The sequence below is a fragment of the Ruditapes philippinarum genome, unplaced genomic scaffold, assembly GCF_026571515.1.
Source record: "Ruditapes philippinarum isolate M1 unplaced genomic scaffold, ASM2657151v2 ctg6812_1_1_1_1, whole genome shotgun sequence".
NCBI classification, from domain to species: Eukaryota; Metazoa; Mollusca; class Bivalvia; order Venerida; family Veneridae; genus Ruditapes; species Ruditapes philippinarum.
The window spans coordinates 22244-35812 of record NW_026857596.1 but is presented as its reverse complement, the minus strand read 5'-3'; the positions used below and the strand labels follow the sequence as shown (position 1 = coordinate 35812).

Here is a 13569-nt window from a genome sequence, read left to right as displayed (position 1 = left end):
GCTGAATATTGCAACATTGCTACAATCAACAATAACAGACCAGTAAGACTTTGGACATTCAATCAGGCATATGTTTATACATGTACAAATGTATGTACTAAATATACTGGCAGCAACAGATCCACGTTACTCGAATTTCATTTCTCTCAAAGTGAAATGCTCAGTCTTTTGAAAATGGAGTTACATGTACCAAGAGTCAACAGATCCATTTTGCTCAAAGAACATAATACATTTAACTCATGATTTGGGTGGAAAATAGGTGTATCTTTATAGATACATGTATTGTCCTTTAGCACACAAAAATTATGTTACATATTTTCAACATTTTATTTGCAAAATGGTTGTTACTTGAACTATATCAAATATTATGAACATTTTTCAAATACATGAAATACTCAACAGAAATTTTCTTGATATTATTTTTTTTATATCTGATATCAAATATTTTAGGAAGTTTTTTGATTGCCCTGTAAAGTTTTGCCAACTTGAATTACAACATTATATACTACAAAAATGAAAAGGTTTTCTCTCAAGTATGTATCCTCATGTATTGCTTTAGAATAGAAATTATAATTCGTCTGAATGTGCCATCACATACACCATCACAATTACACAGTAACATTGAAAAAGTGTTCTCTCCAGTATGTATCCTCATGTGGTTCTTTAGAACAGAAATTCGTCTGAATGTGCCATCACATACACTACATTAAAAACGGTTTCTCTCAGGTATGTACCCTAATGTGTTGCTTTAAAATAGACATTCGACTGAATGAGCCATTACATACACTACATTGAAAAGGTTTCTCTCCAGTATGTGTCTTCATGTGTTGCTTCAAGTTGCTCATACGGTTGAACGTACTATCACATTCACTACATTTAAAAAGTTTCTCTCCAGTATGTATCTTCATATGTTGCTTTAAATTGCCCATGCAGGTGAACATGCTCTCACATAAACTACATTTAAAAGGTTTCTCTCCAGTATGTGTCCTCATGTGTTGATTAAGAGTGCTTAAGTTGTTGAATGTGCCATCACATACACTACATTTAAAAGGCTTCTCTCCAGTATGTATCCTCAGGTGTTGATTCAAAGTACTCTTTCGGTTGAATGTTTCATCACATACACTACATTTAAAAGGTTTTTCTCCGGTATGTAGCCGCATGTGTTGAATCAGAGTGCTCATACGGTTAAATGCGCCATCACATATACTACATTTAAAATGTTTCTCTCCAGTATGTATAAACATGTGTTGCTTTAGTGTGGACATTTGTCTGAATGTGCCCTTACAGATTTTACATTCAAAAGGTTTCTCTCCAGTATGTATGCTCTTGTGTTGTTTCAAACTGCTTATGCGGTTGAATGTGTCATCACATACATTACATTTAAATAGTTTCTCACCAGTATGAATCCTCTTGTGTTGCTTAAAACTGCTCATGTGTTTGAATGTGCCCTCACAAACATCACATTTAAAACGGTCCTCACCGGTATGTATCCTCATGTGTTGCTTTAGAGTATATACATCACTGAATATGCCCTCACATGTATTACATGTAAAAGGTTTTTCTACAGTGTGTTTCCTTTTGTGTTGCTTCAAACTGCTTATGCAATTGAATGTGCCATCACATTCGATTTGTGTATCTTCAGTATGTTTACTCATGTTTTTCTTGAGATCAGTTGTATTTGTCACACCGCATATGTTATTTTTCAAATGTTTTACTTCAGTATGTATATCTTCATGTGTTGCTTTGGATTTGCTCTACAGTTGTAACATCACAGATATTACATTTATTATTATATAAAAAGTTTTTTCCCCAGGATGCATCATCATGTGTTGCTTAAGGCTGTCTCTATGGAATAATGTGCCAGTGCATTCATTACATTGGAAATATTTATTCAAGTGTGTTTCTCCATGTGTCATTTCAAATTGTGAATATGGTGGAATGTGCCATTGCAATAATTAAACCTACAACGATTTACTCCAGTATATAACCTCATGTGTGCTTCTGACAGTTCATGTGGCTGAATGTGCTATAACAGAAACTGTATTTTCTCCAGTCTGGATTCTTGTTTATCACTTTTTCTGGCATTTATGACTTTAGAAACTATTACACACACCCATAATGCTTGACTATTTATTATGGTGAACATACATGTATCATTATAAAATCAGTTGAACTGTTGTATTTTATCCTCTGATTACTTTTCGTTTTTGTCATTTCTCTCATTGTAAGCACATTTTCAACTCCTCATCTCCATTTTGTCAATTCCCATTAAGTATACAAATATTCCATCATTGGTACTGTATCACAAAAAAAATTGGGTATTTTCTTCATAAAATGCTTTTGCTCACTGTTTGGCATGTATTTTTCTGTCAACAAATTCTTCTTTCTTCAACTGTATCAAATCTTACATCTGACTTTGTACATGTAACAGCCTTTTTCATTCAGCAAAACTGTATCAGGAGTCAGCATTTCTATAAAAAAATAATTATAAATATATAATTTTGATATTATTTATATAATAATATAAACTTTTGAATCAGGTTTTATTAAATGGTTTTTATAACACTAAAATGCCTTTATAGTCTATATGTTTTCTTTCTATCAAATAGAGATGTTACTTGTTAGGCTATTTTAATATACAGAAAACCCACTTGGTAATGATACATAAGATAATATATTTTTTATATATACAGCAATGAAAAAACAGAGGGTCGTGACAGCTTTTATTTCCCTAATACCTGACTATAAATACTCCTAATGACAAGGCACAAGTAAATTACTGATATTGGTCATGAAAGTCATAATTGTTAAGCTGTCATTAATTTTGCAAAGATTAATATTGATCAATTATTATTGATCAATTAAGGTCATGTCTAACACCAAACTGATGTTAAATAATGGACACATACATTTGTATCATAGCAGTGATGACAAAAAATGGTCAGAAGGACATTCATAAACAGGACAACATATTTGTATAAACCAAACATGTACATGTATTTTACTGAAATCATTTAAACACTGGTATAAAAGTGAATTATATACAAACAAGATTGCATCTCTGAAAATTCTATGCCACACTAAATAAAGGGGTGCAAGTTAAAAATATAAGAAAACCTGAAAACCCATAATTTAGTATTATTTCAATTTGGTTTTATATAGAAAAAGAGAGCTTTTAAGAGAAGAAAAAAACCTGAACTTCATGCAAATACCTGGAAAATTGTACTCATGTAAATAGTAGTGTTGGAACAGAAGATTTTTTTCTGGTTTCTTTACAATATTATTGAACTTTGACACAATGCGGTTGAGTGACTTGAGTCTAGTGAATTTGGTGGTCAAGGTCACGATACAAGGGCTATAATTTTCACAATTTTTGTAGAGATTCACCAAACAATGTTTCACATCAAATCTAAACTTAAACCTCTTAAGTATAATAGAAGATATCAAGTAAGATTCTCCCGATCCAAATGATAACTGAAGTTTTTTGGTAAAAAAGAAATAAACTGCAGACTCTATTTCAATCACAATACTGTCAAATGATAACCAGAAAATGACCTTATGTTAAGGTATAAAACTTTACCAAAAGCGTATGATGAAATAATTCTGTAACAACAGCAGCATTCGGCTATGTTTTACAGTTATACACATTCTGTAAATAGAGGATATTAAATGAGTGTAGTTTAATACTAAATTATTGAACGAGTTGAATAAAATCATATTATGCGAGCCTCTGGCAAGCATTATAATATCGTTTTATTTAACGAGTTCAATAAATTTAGTATTGAATCTACACGAATATAATAATCTTTTTATCACATATATAAAATAAGAACAGTAAACTGTTAAAATGAGTAATTTTTCAATGATGCGCATATAGTGTAATGCTAACATTAGCGCGCTTTAACGCTATGTTTATATATAGCGCAAATGATGTCACATCAAAGTGTTATTACACTAGTGTAATATCATTTTTATTAGATGGCTTTATTATACTCCTGTGAGGCGGATAATGTGATAATGTCTTATACTTAGCCATGAGGTTAATACTTCAGCATGCGTTTAAAAGAATTGAAATGAAATATTAGTATTCAGGTTATGTTGAAGATTATACATGTATATCAAAAGAATGAAAAGTATTATAAGCATTATTTAATAATATGTAAATGAATAAAGCCAACTGTAAAGATATAGACTGGTAAATAGTAAATTCAAGACTTATGTTTGATTCCGTCAAAATGCAGGGTCAGAACATTTTATGGAGGGTGAATTAATTTGAAGGGACACTGCAGGGTAAATGACCCTGGAAAAATTCATCGAGGCCTGATAACAAAAGTTAGAAGAATGAAATCCGAATAATACCTTGAATATTGTAAGAAAGACATGTATGCCAATTGCATTATAGTTTATTCCATTTAATATTAGCATTAAGCAATGATGTACACACCATGACAAGTACAGGCCATTTTTTTCTCTATTTTGGGAAAACGTCACATGGCAAATTTGGGAAATAAGTGTCGTAAAATTTGCCATTTTGGGAAAATATGCTAGCATTGAAGGTGTTACACTTGTTAAAATAAATCTAAATAAAAAAATCTTACTTAAACTGTTCAGCTTTTTCTGTCATATCAAAAACACAAGGACAGGCTAAAATGTGTACAAATGTAAAACTTAAATATCAATTAAAAATCCTGTTTTTATTCACAAGACATGAATATATTTCGTAACGCTATTTCGCTACACCAAAATTGAAAATGCAGTACTTTTTCTTTCAAAATGCTGACTTCTAGATTGGGAATATTTGTTTGAAATTGAGAAAAAGAAACATAATTTGGATGGGGAATGGTGCCCATATTCGACCCATGGGATAGGGGAAAAAGGCCTGAATTAACATCCATCTGCTGCCTTAAGTGAATAAAAGACAATTACTCATATTTCCAAGGCAATTGAAAATTTTACATTTTACGTTTCAAAAGCAAAAAACAATTATAGTAACCTTGATCTGCACATACCGTTGCCGTTTTTGCGGCTCCGTAAAAATTGCATTGCACGGTTTTGCATATATTTTGATGTGACGTCATTTGTGTTATATAAACATAACCTTAAGACACACTTAATATTAGTGTTACACTATAGGTCAAAATGGTGCTTTCACTGCAAATGGTCTATATTTTTGGTATCTTATAAATCCAATATTAAATTTGTGTAAGTTCATCACTGAATTTATTAAACTTGTTGAATAAAAGAATATAATGCTCGCCATATAAAACAAGAGCTGTCACAGGAGACAGCGAACCTCGACTAATAAAATACTGGACGCAGTAAGGAGGACAAAACTATGAAAGAAAAATCAATTATGTATAATTATGTATTAAGTTATAGTAAAAAAAATAACATTTGTTTACATAAATTCCAAGATCAAGGGGAATAATTCTAGAAATAGTCATGCTAGAGTTATGAACCTAGTCCCACAACATGTGTGTAATGATAAGCAATATATATTTGAAGTTTGAAGTTGATACCTTAAAAAGTAAAGAAGTTATAATATTTCTTAAAGAAAATCCTAAGTTCAAAGAGAGATAAATCTGTAAATATTGCTTCAAGAGTTATGAACATTGTCACATAAAATGTAATTGATGATAAGGAATAAGTATTTGAATTTTGAGGCAGATACCTTAAAAACTAAAAAAGTTATAATAAAAAATAACATTTTTCTAGTAAAAAAATCTAAGTTTATGGGGAGATAATTCTAGCAATATTGGTGCTTAAGTTATGAACCTTGTCCATAAGATGTGGATGATGATAAGGTACATATATTTGAAGTATGAGGTTGATCCCTTAAGAAATAAAGAAGTAACATTCTTGCATAACAGACTGGCGTTTCCGTGAGTTTTACCCATGCCGGAAATTTCATCTGGCATGGGGGGTGCCAGATGAGTCGCGTGCCAAACAACAACGTCATTTTAGCGCCATTTATGAATGAACCGCGTTAAAATGACGTCGTTTTAGAAGGGAAATATGTCTTAGGATGACGTCATTTCGCCGTTGTAATTTAAGTTGTAAGTTCATACGCTATTGTGGATGAAATGACTTTAATTTCCATGAACATATATCATATTGAGGTAAACCATTTTAAATATGAAATAATATGGCAGAATATGCAAGAAAAAATATCTTTCATATGTTTGCGGTTCGGAATATCCATCCCTCGGGAACCCGCCCATGGGCGGGTCCCCTCGGGACGGATATTTCTGTCCGAACCGCAACATATGACAGATATTACTAGTAAAAAATAGTATTTTTTGAGGCAAATTCCAAGTTCAAGGGGAGATAAATCTGAAAATATTGGTGCTAGAATTATGAACCTTGTCACATAAGATGGGAATGATGATAAGGTACATATATTTGAAGTTATAGTGAAAAATATTTTACTGCACCAATATCGTGACAACCCTACCTTTATTATTTAGTTCATCTTTACTTTGCCTCAAAAGGTATGAAAACTAAAAGTAAAATGGTGAATAACTTATTTTGCTTTATATTTTAATAAAATAATTAGAGTGGTTGGACCAATGCTCGGCGCATACCAATGCTCGGTGTAAAAAATATTTTTTTTTAAATATCTGAAAATGTCTCGAGTTATCTCCGATTTAGGTCAATGGTGCATTTATTTACATCTTTCACCATTTTATCCTGGTGTGGTTCACTGCTAGATCTAGTAAAAGTCACGTGACAATGCAAATAGCAGACGAACAACCGTATGTTATCCCCAACATATAAATTATTAAAATCTTTTAACACTAGAGTTCTGGGGCTGTAAAATTTAAACTAAAAGTTGGGTACTTGTAAATGTATGAACCTAATTTGGTTGTTACAATTTATTCAATATGTTTTCTTCATAAGATAAAAAGAGATTTTATTCGAAAAACAGTCCTGCATCATGTAGTATTGAACGCCGAGCTATGGTACAATTTCACGCAAACCACTCTTGTTTATCCGGACTATCTGTAGCTCCAGCCATGCACATTATTATGTGATTAGCGAATTTTACACAATGGCTATTTAAAACAATATTATCGGTCTTGAAAATGGACATATAACATTGAGGTTTGTTGACGTGGATTTGAATTTGCCATATCAAATATAGTATTTTACGCCGAGCGTTGGTCCACCCACTCTAGATCTAAGCTTCCTCAGTCGTATATGTAACATATTGATAAGATACAATAAGGAAGTGAAAGTAAAACTTGAAGGTGCTTGAAGTCTAGGAGGCACTTAAGGCTGATTATGCCCAATAGACAATATCTTGGAATTCCGAAATTAAATTGGGTAACACGGAAATATGACCATGCATGGCAATGGGTGATATGAATTAGAATCTAAATACAAATTTTAGTGCCGCCCTAATTTTGATAAGGTAACCTTGTAATATGTTATAAATAAATATTTTCAGGAACCGGTTATAGATTACTTACCGAACTTTTTATTTTTTAAATAACACCACAAACATTAAATCATGGCGGATTACTTTCAAAGGACAGCAACTCAGCAAAACGTTTCGGCTCTAATCGCTATTATACGAAAACTGACGGAAAGAGCCGAAAAGTTGCAATTGGGATCGGCCATGCCCAGTGAAAAATCTTTGAACTTTGAACTTTTATTTCAAATTCTAGGCCTCTGAGAGGCATCAGAATACAACATATTAAACATGAACAAATGACGTAATACAAATTTGCTATATAACATGAACAAATGACATGATACAAATTTGCTATGACTAGATAAACAGAAAATTATCATATCAGACTAAATTTGAGAAATATCAGACAAAATTTGAGCAATATCAGACACTGAGCCATTTCTAACACATAGGAAAATTTGCTATATAACATGAACAAATGACCTGATACAAATTTGCTATGACTAGATAAACAGAAAATTATCATATCAGACTAAATTTGAGCAAAATCAGACAAAATTTGAGCAATATCAGACACTGAGCCATTTCTAACACATAGGTGATAAAAATACATGTTAGCCTTAAGAAACATAATATTATACTACACAATACTATTTACTATCAAAATGTATACATATAATCGATCCATTGGCGTTTCGGCCCTTTTCCGAGAGTCGTTTTGACCCTATAGCCTATAGCAAAGGAAGTGTTTATATTATTTTATAATATGATACAAGTGCATATATATCAATTGAGAATACAGTAGACTGATTTTTAAATTTCTTCAAAAATGCGATTTGATGTAACTATATCTTTAATTAATATAATTATATAAGTGACTATATAAGACTTATTAAGTATATAAAACCATGATGACAAATTTAGTTACTGTAATATCTCAGAAATCATAAATAATTATTGACCCAAATAAACTATTAGATAATGTGTATATAACCATATTAATATCTTATTTTATTATGAGCAGGGTAAAAATACACGCCTCGTAGTATTTAAGTAAAGATAGATAATAAATCCAAATAAAAAGTTACATATTGTTGGATAGTTTTTAATAAAGGATGCCATTTGTATTTTTTTACCTAAACGCATCCTGCAAGTCATAAAGGTTTATTGTGTCATATTTGAGTCACTGTCTGTCTGTTTGTAGTGCTTCACAAGAGATCGAGTCTGTTCGCTATCCTATTATGTGCATGACATGGTCATATTTTAGATTCGCAATTTCTTCTTTATTTTTTATAAATTTTCAAAGAATTTTCTTAAAAGCACCATTTTTTTAGGTTAATCATTTAAACACCACTTGTCTTATTCCGTTACAGATTTGTCCTTGTATCAGTTTGGAGGTTCATCTTTATAGAAAAAGCTCTTATCATAATTAAGTGGGATCGAGAGAGGCCCGCGTGTCATGGTCGTTTTTGAAACGGCGATTTGTTATTTATGTATAAATTATAAATAAGTGTTATCGTAAAAACACCACTTCCTGAAGCCAATTATTTAGTTTAAGGCTCAAAACTCTATTCAAAGGGACATGTTCGAGACAGGCCCGCGTGTCATGATCGCTTTTTGGATCGGCGATTTGTTCTTTCTGCATAAGAATTTCCATAAAAACACAATTTTCTGAAGCAAACTCTTGAAAAACAAATTGTCTTATATTCTTGCGGATTAGCCCTTGTGTTAGTTTTTACAACGATATAAGGTCCAAAGCTTAACCAAAGGAAAATGGCCCGGCGGGCCCATACAGATGCATGGCATGGTCGCTTTTGAGACTGTCTATATCAGTTTGTTTATTTTGTTGTGTTTTTTAGTACCTTGTATATAATAAATAGACAACACATTGCTCAAGTGCAGAAATACATTGTACACTTGAAACATTGAGGATCGGCGACGTATTGTTATATCTTGAAGTATCAGATGTTTTTGAGAATATAATTTTTATGGACATAGTAATGAAATTAACGCGAATATTTGGCAGCTTACAATACTTTTCAGGAGAGTCGAAAGGTACCTATTCCTACGATGTCTTTATGCAGCTGTCTATAGGTACAGAAAATTAAACAAATAATACATAAATGATAAGGAATAATTCATTGGTACTATTATTTTTCACTATTGATCTTTTTCTACTCCCCAACCCCTCTCCGATTTTTGCAATTCTGGTAGATCTACTCCTATGAATTGTGAATAACAGTTATAAATATACACTGTTAAGCAGCAAATTTAAATGCATTATGATATAACTTTAATTACATTTGCACGACATATTGCGTGATAATAACTATCTTAAAACTATTTCATCATCATTATTTTGTAAAATAAAAGAGAGAGGCTTAATAGCATTTTCTCGTTTTCAGGAATTATAAAATTGGAGGAATGAACAGTTAGTGTCAACTCTTCTATGGCATCATTTTAAATCCCGGCTATTTATTGAAATGAACGACCTTTTGGTTGTACTTTGATAGAATATTGAGTATCATGTTGGGTTTCAAACTCGTCGGAAACGGAAACAAGTTATATAATTATATTAATACATTTTAAAGACGTTCACGTATATATATGCAACATATATGCAAGATACTGTCGTAAATACTTAAAAGTATTACGCCATACTTAAGAAATAATACATCCCAAACTGTGATTATATTGCTCAATAACATCACTGTTTGGAGTTCGGATGAGAGGAATTATATCACGAGGGCGAAGCCCGAGTGAACTGATATAATGATGCGCATCCGAACGACAAACAGTGATGTTATCAAGCAATAAAATCACCGATTTGGATATATATATTATTTCGATTCTAACACGACATCAACAAATAAATGCTGCCGTATCTGATATTTAGCTAACTTGCGTCTGATTTGTTTCCGTACTTATTGTTACATTGTCACATTTTTAGTGGTTACGTCACGTGTATAATGATTACGTCACATGTCTAAATATAGAACGTCAAACAGTGATTCTATAGCATAATAACACACACTTTCGGTTCTCCTATGTTCAATAGGGAAAAATGCGAGTCGTGCTAGAATAACTAATAATTATACATGTACATGTATATACATGACACTGTAGCTAAGCACAGATGGGCTTTCACTCACTCCTAATTTGAAATTTAGAAAGCATTTTTTTACTATCAATTTGTGTTCAATGTATTTTTCAATTGAAGTTTCATAGATATCAATCATTTTGTTCACTCTATAAACTTTACAACTAGATAATTATATTGTTCGCAGAGTAAAGGCTTTTTCTATAAATATGCTCATCTTATAACGACAATTTTATTTCCATTATATATATATTACATCATTGGATTTTTAATGCTCTATGTCCTTATGATAGACTCTTTTCTTAAATCATTTAACAAACACCGCCTCCGTGGTCGAGGGGTTAGAGTCGATGACTTCTAATCCAGTTACCTCTCTGGCGTGGCTTCGATCCCCGGGTGATTATTTGGTAGTTTAGCGCCGAGGAGGGTAGTCTAGTACTGGTGTAACTCTCCATGAACGATGGTTAGGAAACTACCCGCCTAAATGACTGAAATACTGTTGGAAACAGGCGTAAAATGAAACAAACAAACAAACAAAACATTAAACAAAATACATTTACATTCTATGACAAAATGACATTCTCGTATCGGATTTAGTCTGAATGTGTGTTTATGGTTTCTGTACCTTAAATTGCATTCAATATGGTGTGATACCTTAAATATTTATTTTAAACTGTGCACTTGCATCTCATGAATTAAAGGAATATAAATTTATAGTGTGTTCGCGTTTTTCTTCACTCGACGCTTTCAAGTAATATGTCAAGTACATGTACTTGCTTTAAATACATTTTTGTAATAAAATATTTTTATTCACATACTTGCTTGTTTGTTTGTTTCATTTTACGGCTTTTCCCAACAGTATTTCAGTCATATAGGCGGGTAGTTCCTAACCATCGTCCCTGGGATCGAACCCACGCCAGAGAGGTAACTGGATTAGAAGTCATCGACTCTAACCCCTCGACCACGGAGGCGGTACATACTTGCTTAATATTGAGGCTTTGTGCATTGTTCTGCACACCACACACAGAATTGTCATTTGAAATATATTTTTCTTAAGTTGCATAATTCAATGAATTTTCTTTTTCGTTTTGTTTTACTGAGCATAAATTGTTATCAAATAATTTACAGATAATATAATCACGACTCGACAATAAATGATGACCAACTGCCCTGGAGAACTAAAATTTGGTCAGTGGAAGTGAATTCCAAAAGAACTTTGGCTTTTCAACTGGAATGGTACATTCACACTAAAAAATACTTGATACTTAGTAAAAACCCGCAATAAATTATTGAACGTGGATTATTCTATGATAATTATGTCTTAAGTAATTTTCAATGAAGGAAAATGAAAGCGGACCTCGGGCATATATTTGTACGAGCGTACATGTATATATATGATAATTAATATCATCGCTTTTAACATCAAATAAACACGTTTCTCAAATGTCAAAGTAAGAAAAGGACCGTACTCAATTGAAAAGTGCCTTACGTCAAGTTATATTCTTAAAATATACAAAAATGGTATCGGGCCCACCGCACTGCGTTGTAATCGAATCCACCGCCGTCTGCGACGAAAATATTTTTTTGTCATTTATTTTATAAACAGGCAATAATAATTTCCCAATTTTCAAAATTATGGTTAATTTGTGAAAGTATCATTCATTCGATGTGATGCCGCTGTATTATGGGGTCGTTTTGCACACATTTGTATGTGTTTTTACCAAAAATTAGGCAAAAGTGGTGTCCCCTCATCAAACTGTACAGAAGTGTTAAAAAGTGCATAAAAGGCAATGAATTGCACCGTGTCCGTGTAATAGGTTGAAAGAGTACATATGTGGGCTCCAGTCTCACTGAATGTTTCAAGTAAAACATCAAAACATAAAACAAAATTCAGTCATATACTTACCGACAACAGCAAACGGCCATATTTTATCCACCGCTTTTGCGACTCTACCGCCGCTGCGATGGACCCACCGCCTCTGGAAAGCTATGGCCAGTGTGGTGTTAGAACAGCTGAAATTTGTCTAGACGGTCAATGCTAAAGCTCACAGCAGGAGCCAAAACACAGGCTGACAAGACTTGATAAACATTAATATATGTCAACACCTCTAACTGAAATATTTGCCGAGTTCTGGCTCTTTTTTTGCAGTAAACATTATCGTATTTCCTCAAAGAAAAAAACAACGTTTCTCTTGTAGATAATTATGAAAATAAAAACAATTCCTCTGCAAATATGTTACAAAGTCATATCCATAAAGGAATTTGATATAAATTTAGAAAGAAAAAATAATGCAGAAACTTACTGCCGTAATTAAAATTGTCACGTATTTTCGCAACCTATCTTTAATGCATTAAGACATGTTTGTAGAAGTTTAAGGAATATTTAAGACATGGGCGGCAGGGATGAAAAAAACCCAAAAAGATCATGTTCACTCAAATCTTTATTTATATATATTGATGAAGAAAGAACTAAATGTGAATTTAAAATGTCAAATGCACAAAACTTGGAAACAATTTATTTTTTGTCATTATTTTCCCCTCCAAAATCTTAACTAGGAGATACATTTTTAAAATCAAAATAAGCCCCCTTTTCCTTTCAAACTGTTCAAAACCCATTTCTAGTGAAGTAATGAGTATTTTTGTCAAAAAATGTCAAAATTTCTTTGAACAGCATATAGGCCGCTAATTATTTGTAACCCTTGGAAGAATTGAAGATAAATTAACCCAATTTCAAAAGATTGCGAAACAAATGTATTGTTGGTTTTCATTACTTTGCTGGTTTAGGTCAGGGCAAGCAAGCTTTGGGTCAGGGCAAGTAATTTTCATAAGTGCTTGCCCGACAGGATAACCAAAGAAAAAGTTAATGTGTCAATTAAGGCCTGCATATTACACAATGATACTCCATTTGTTATATTTTGTAACCACGAATTTAGATCTGTTATAGTTTCGTTTTGAAAAGTATACAGCAACAAATGCTATTGATGATCTTATGAATCCTTATACAAGAACATAACAGATCCAGATAAATATAACACTGATTGATTCTATTGAT

General features: G+C 32.2%; 1 protein-coding gene across 2 annotated transcripts; it reads right to left on the bottom strand.

The window, feature by feature from the left end:
• Nucleotides 1-312: 312 nt before the first annotated feature.
• On the bottom strand, nucleotides 313-7550 carry LOC132750263 (zinc finger protein 83-like). 2 transcript variants are annotated; one of them, XM_060740207.1, is made up of 2 exons: nucleotides 7473-7550; nucleotides 313-2471 (listed from the first exon to the last, which is right to left on the bottom strand). In XM_060740207.1, exon 2 carries the CDS (start codon nucleotides 1653-1655, stop codon nucleotides 723-725), a length of 933 nt encoding a protein of 310 aa, XP_060596190.1. In that variant the 5' UTR covers nucleotides 1656-2471; nucleotides 7473-7550; the 3' UTR covers nucleotides 313-722. The 2 variants fall into 2 exon arrangements, with proteins under 2 accessions (XP_060596190.1, XP_060596189.1); XM_060740206.1 differs by lacking the exon at nucleotides 7473-7550 and adding an exon at nucleotides 3581-3665.
• Between the last annotated feature and the right edge of the window lie 6019 nt (nucleotides 7551-13569).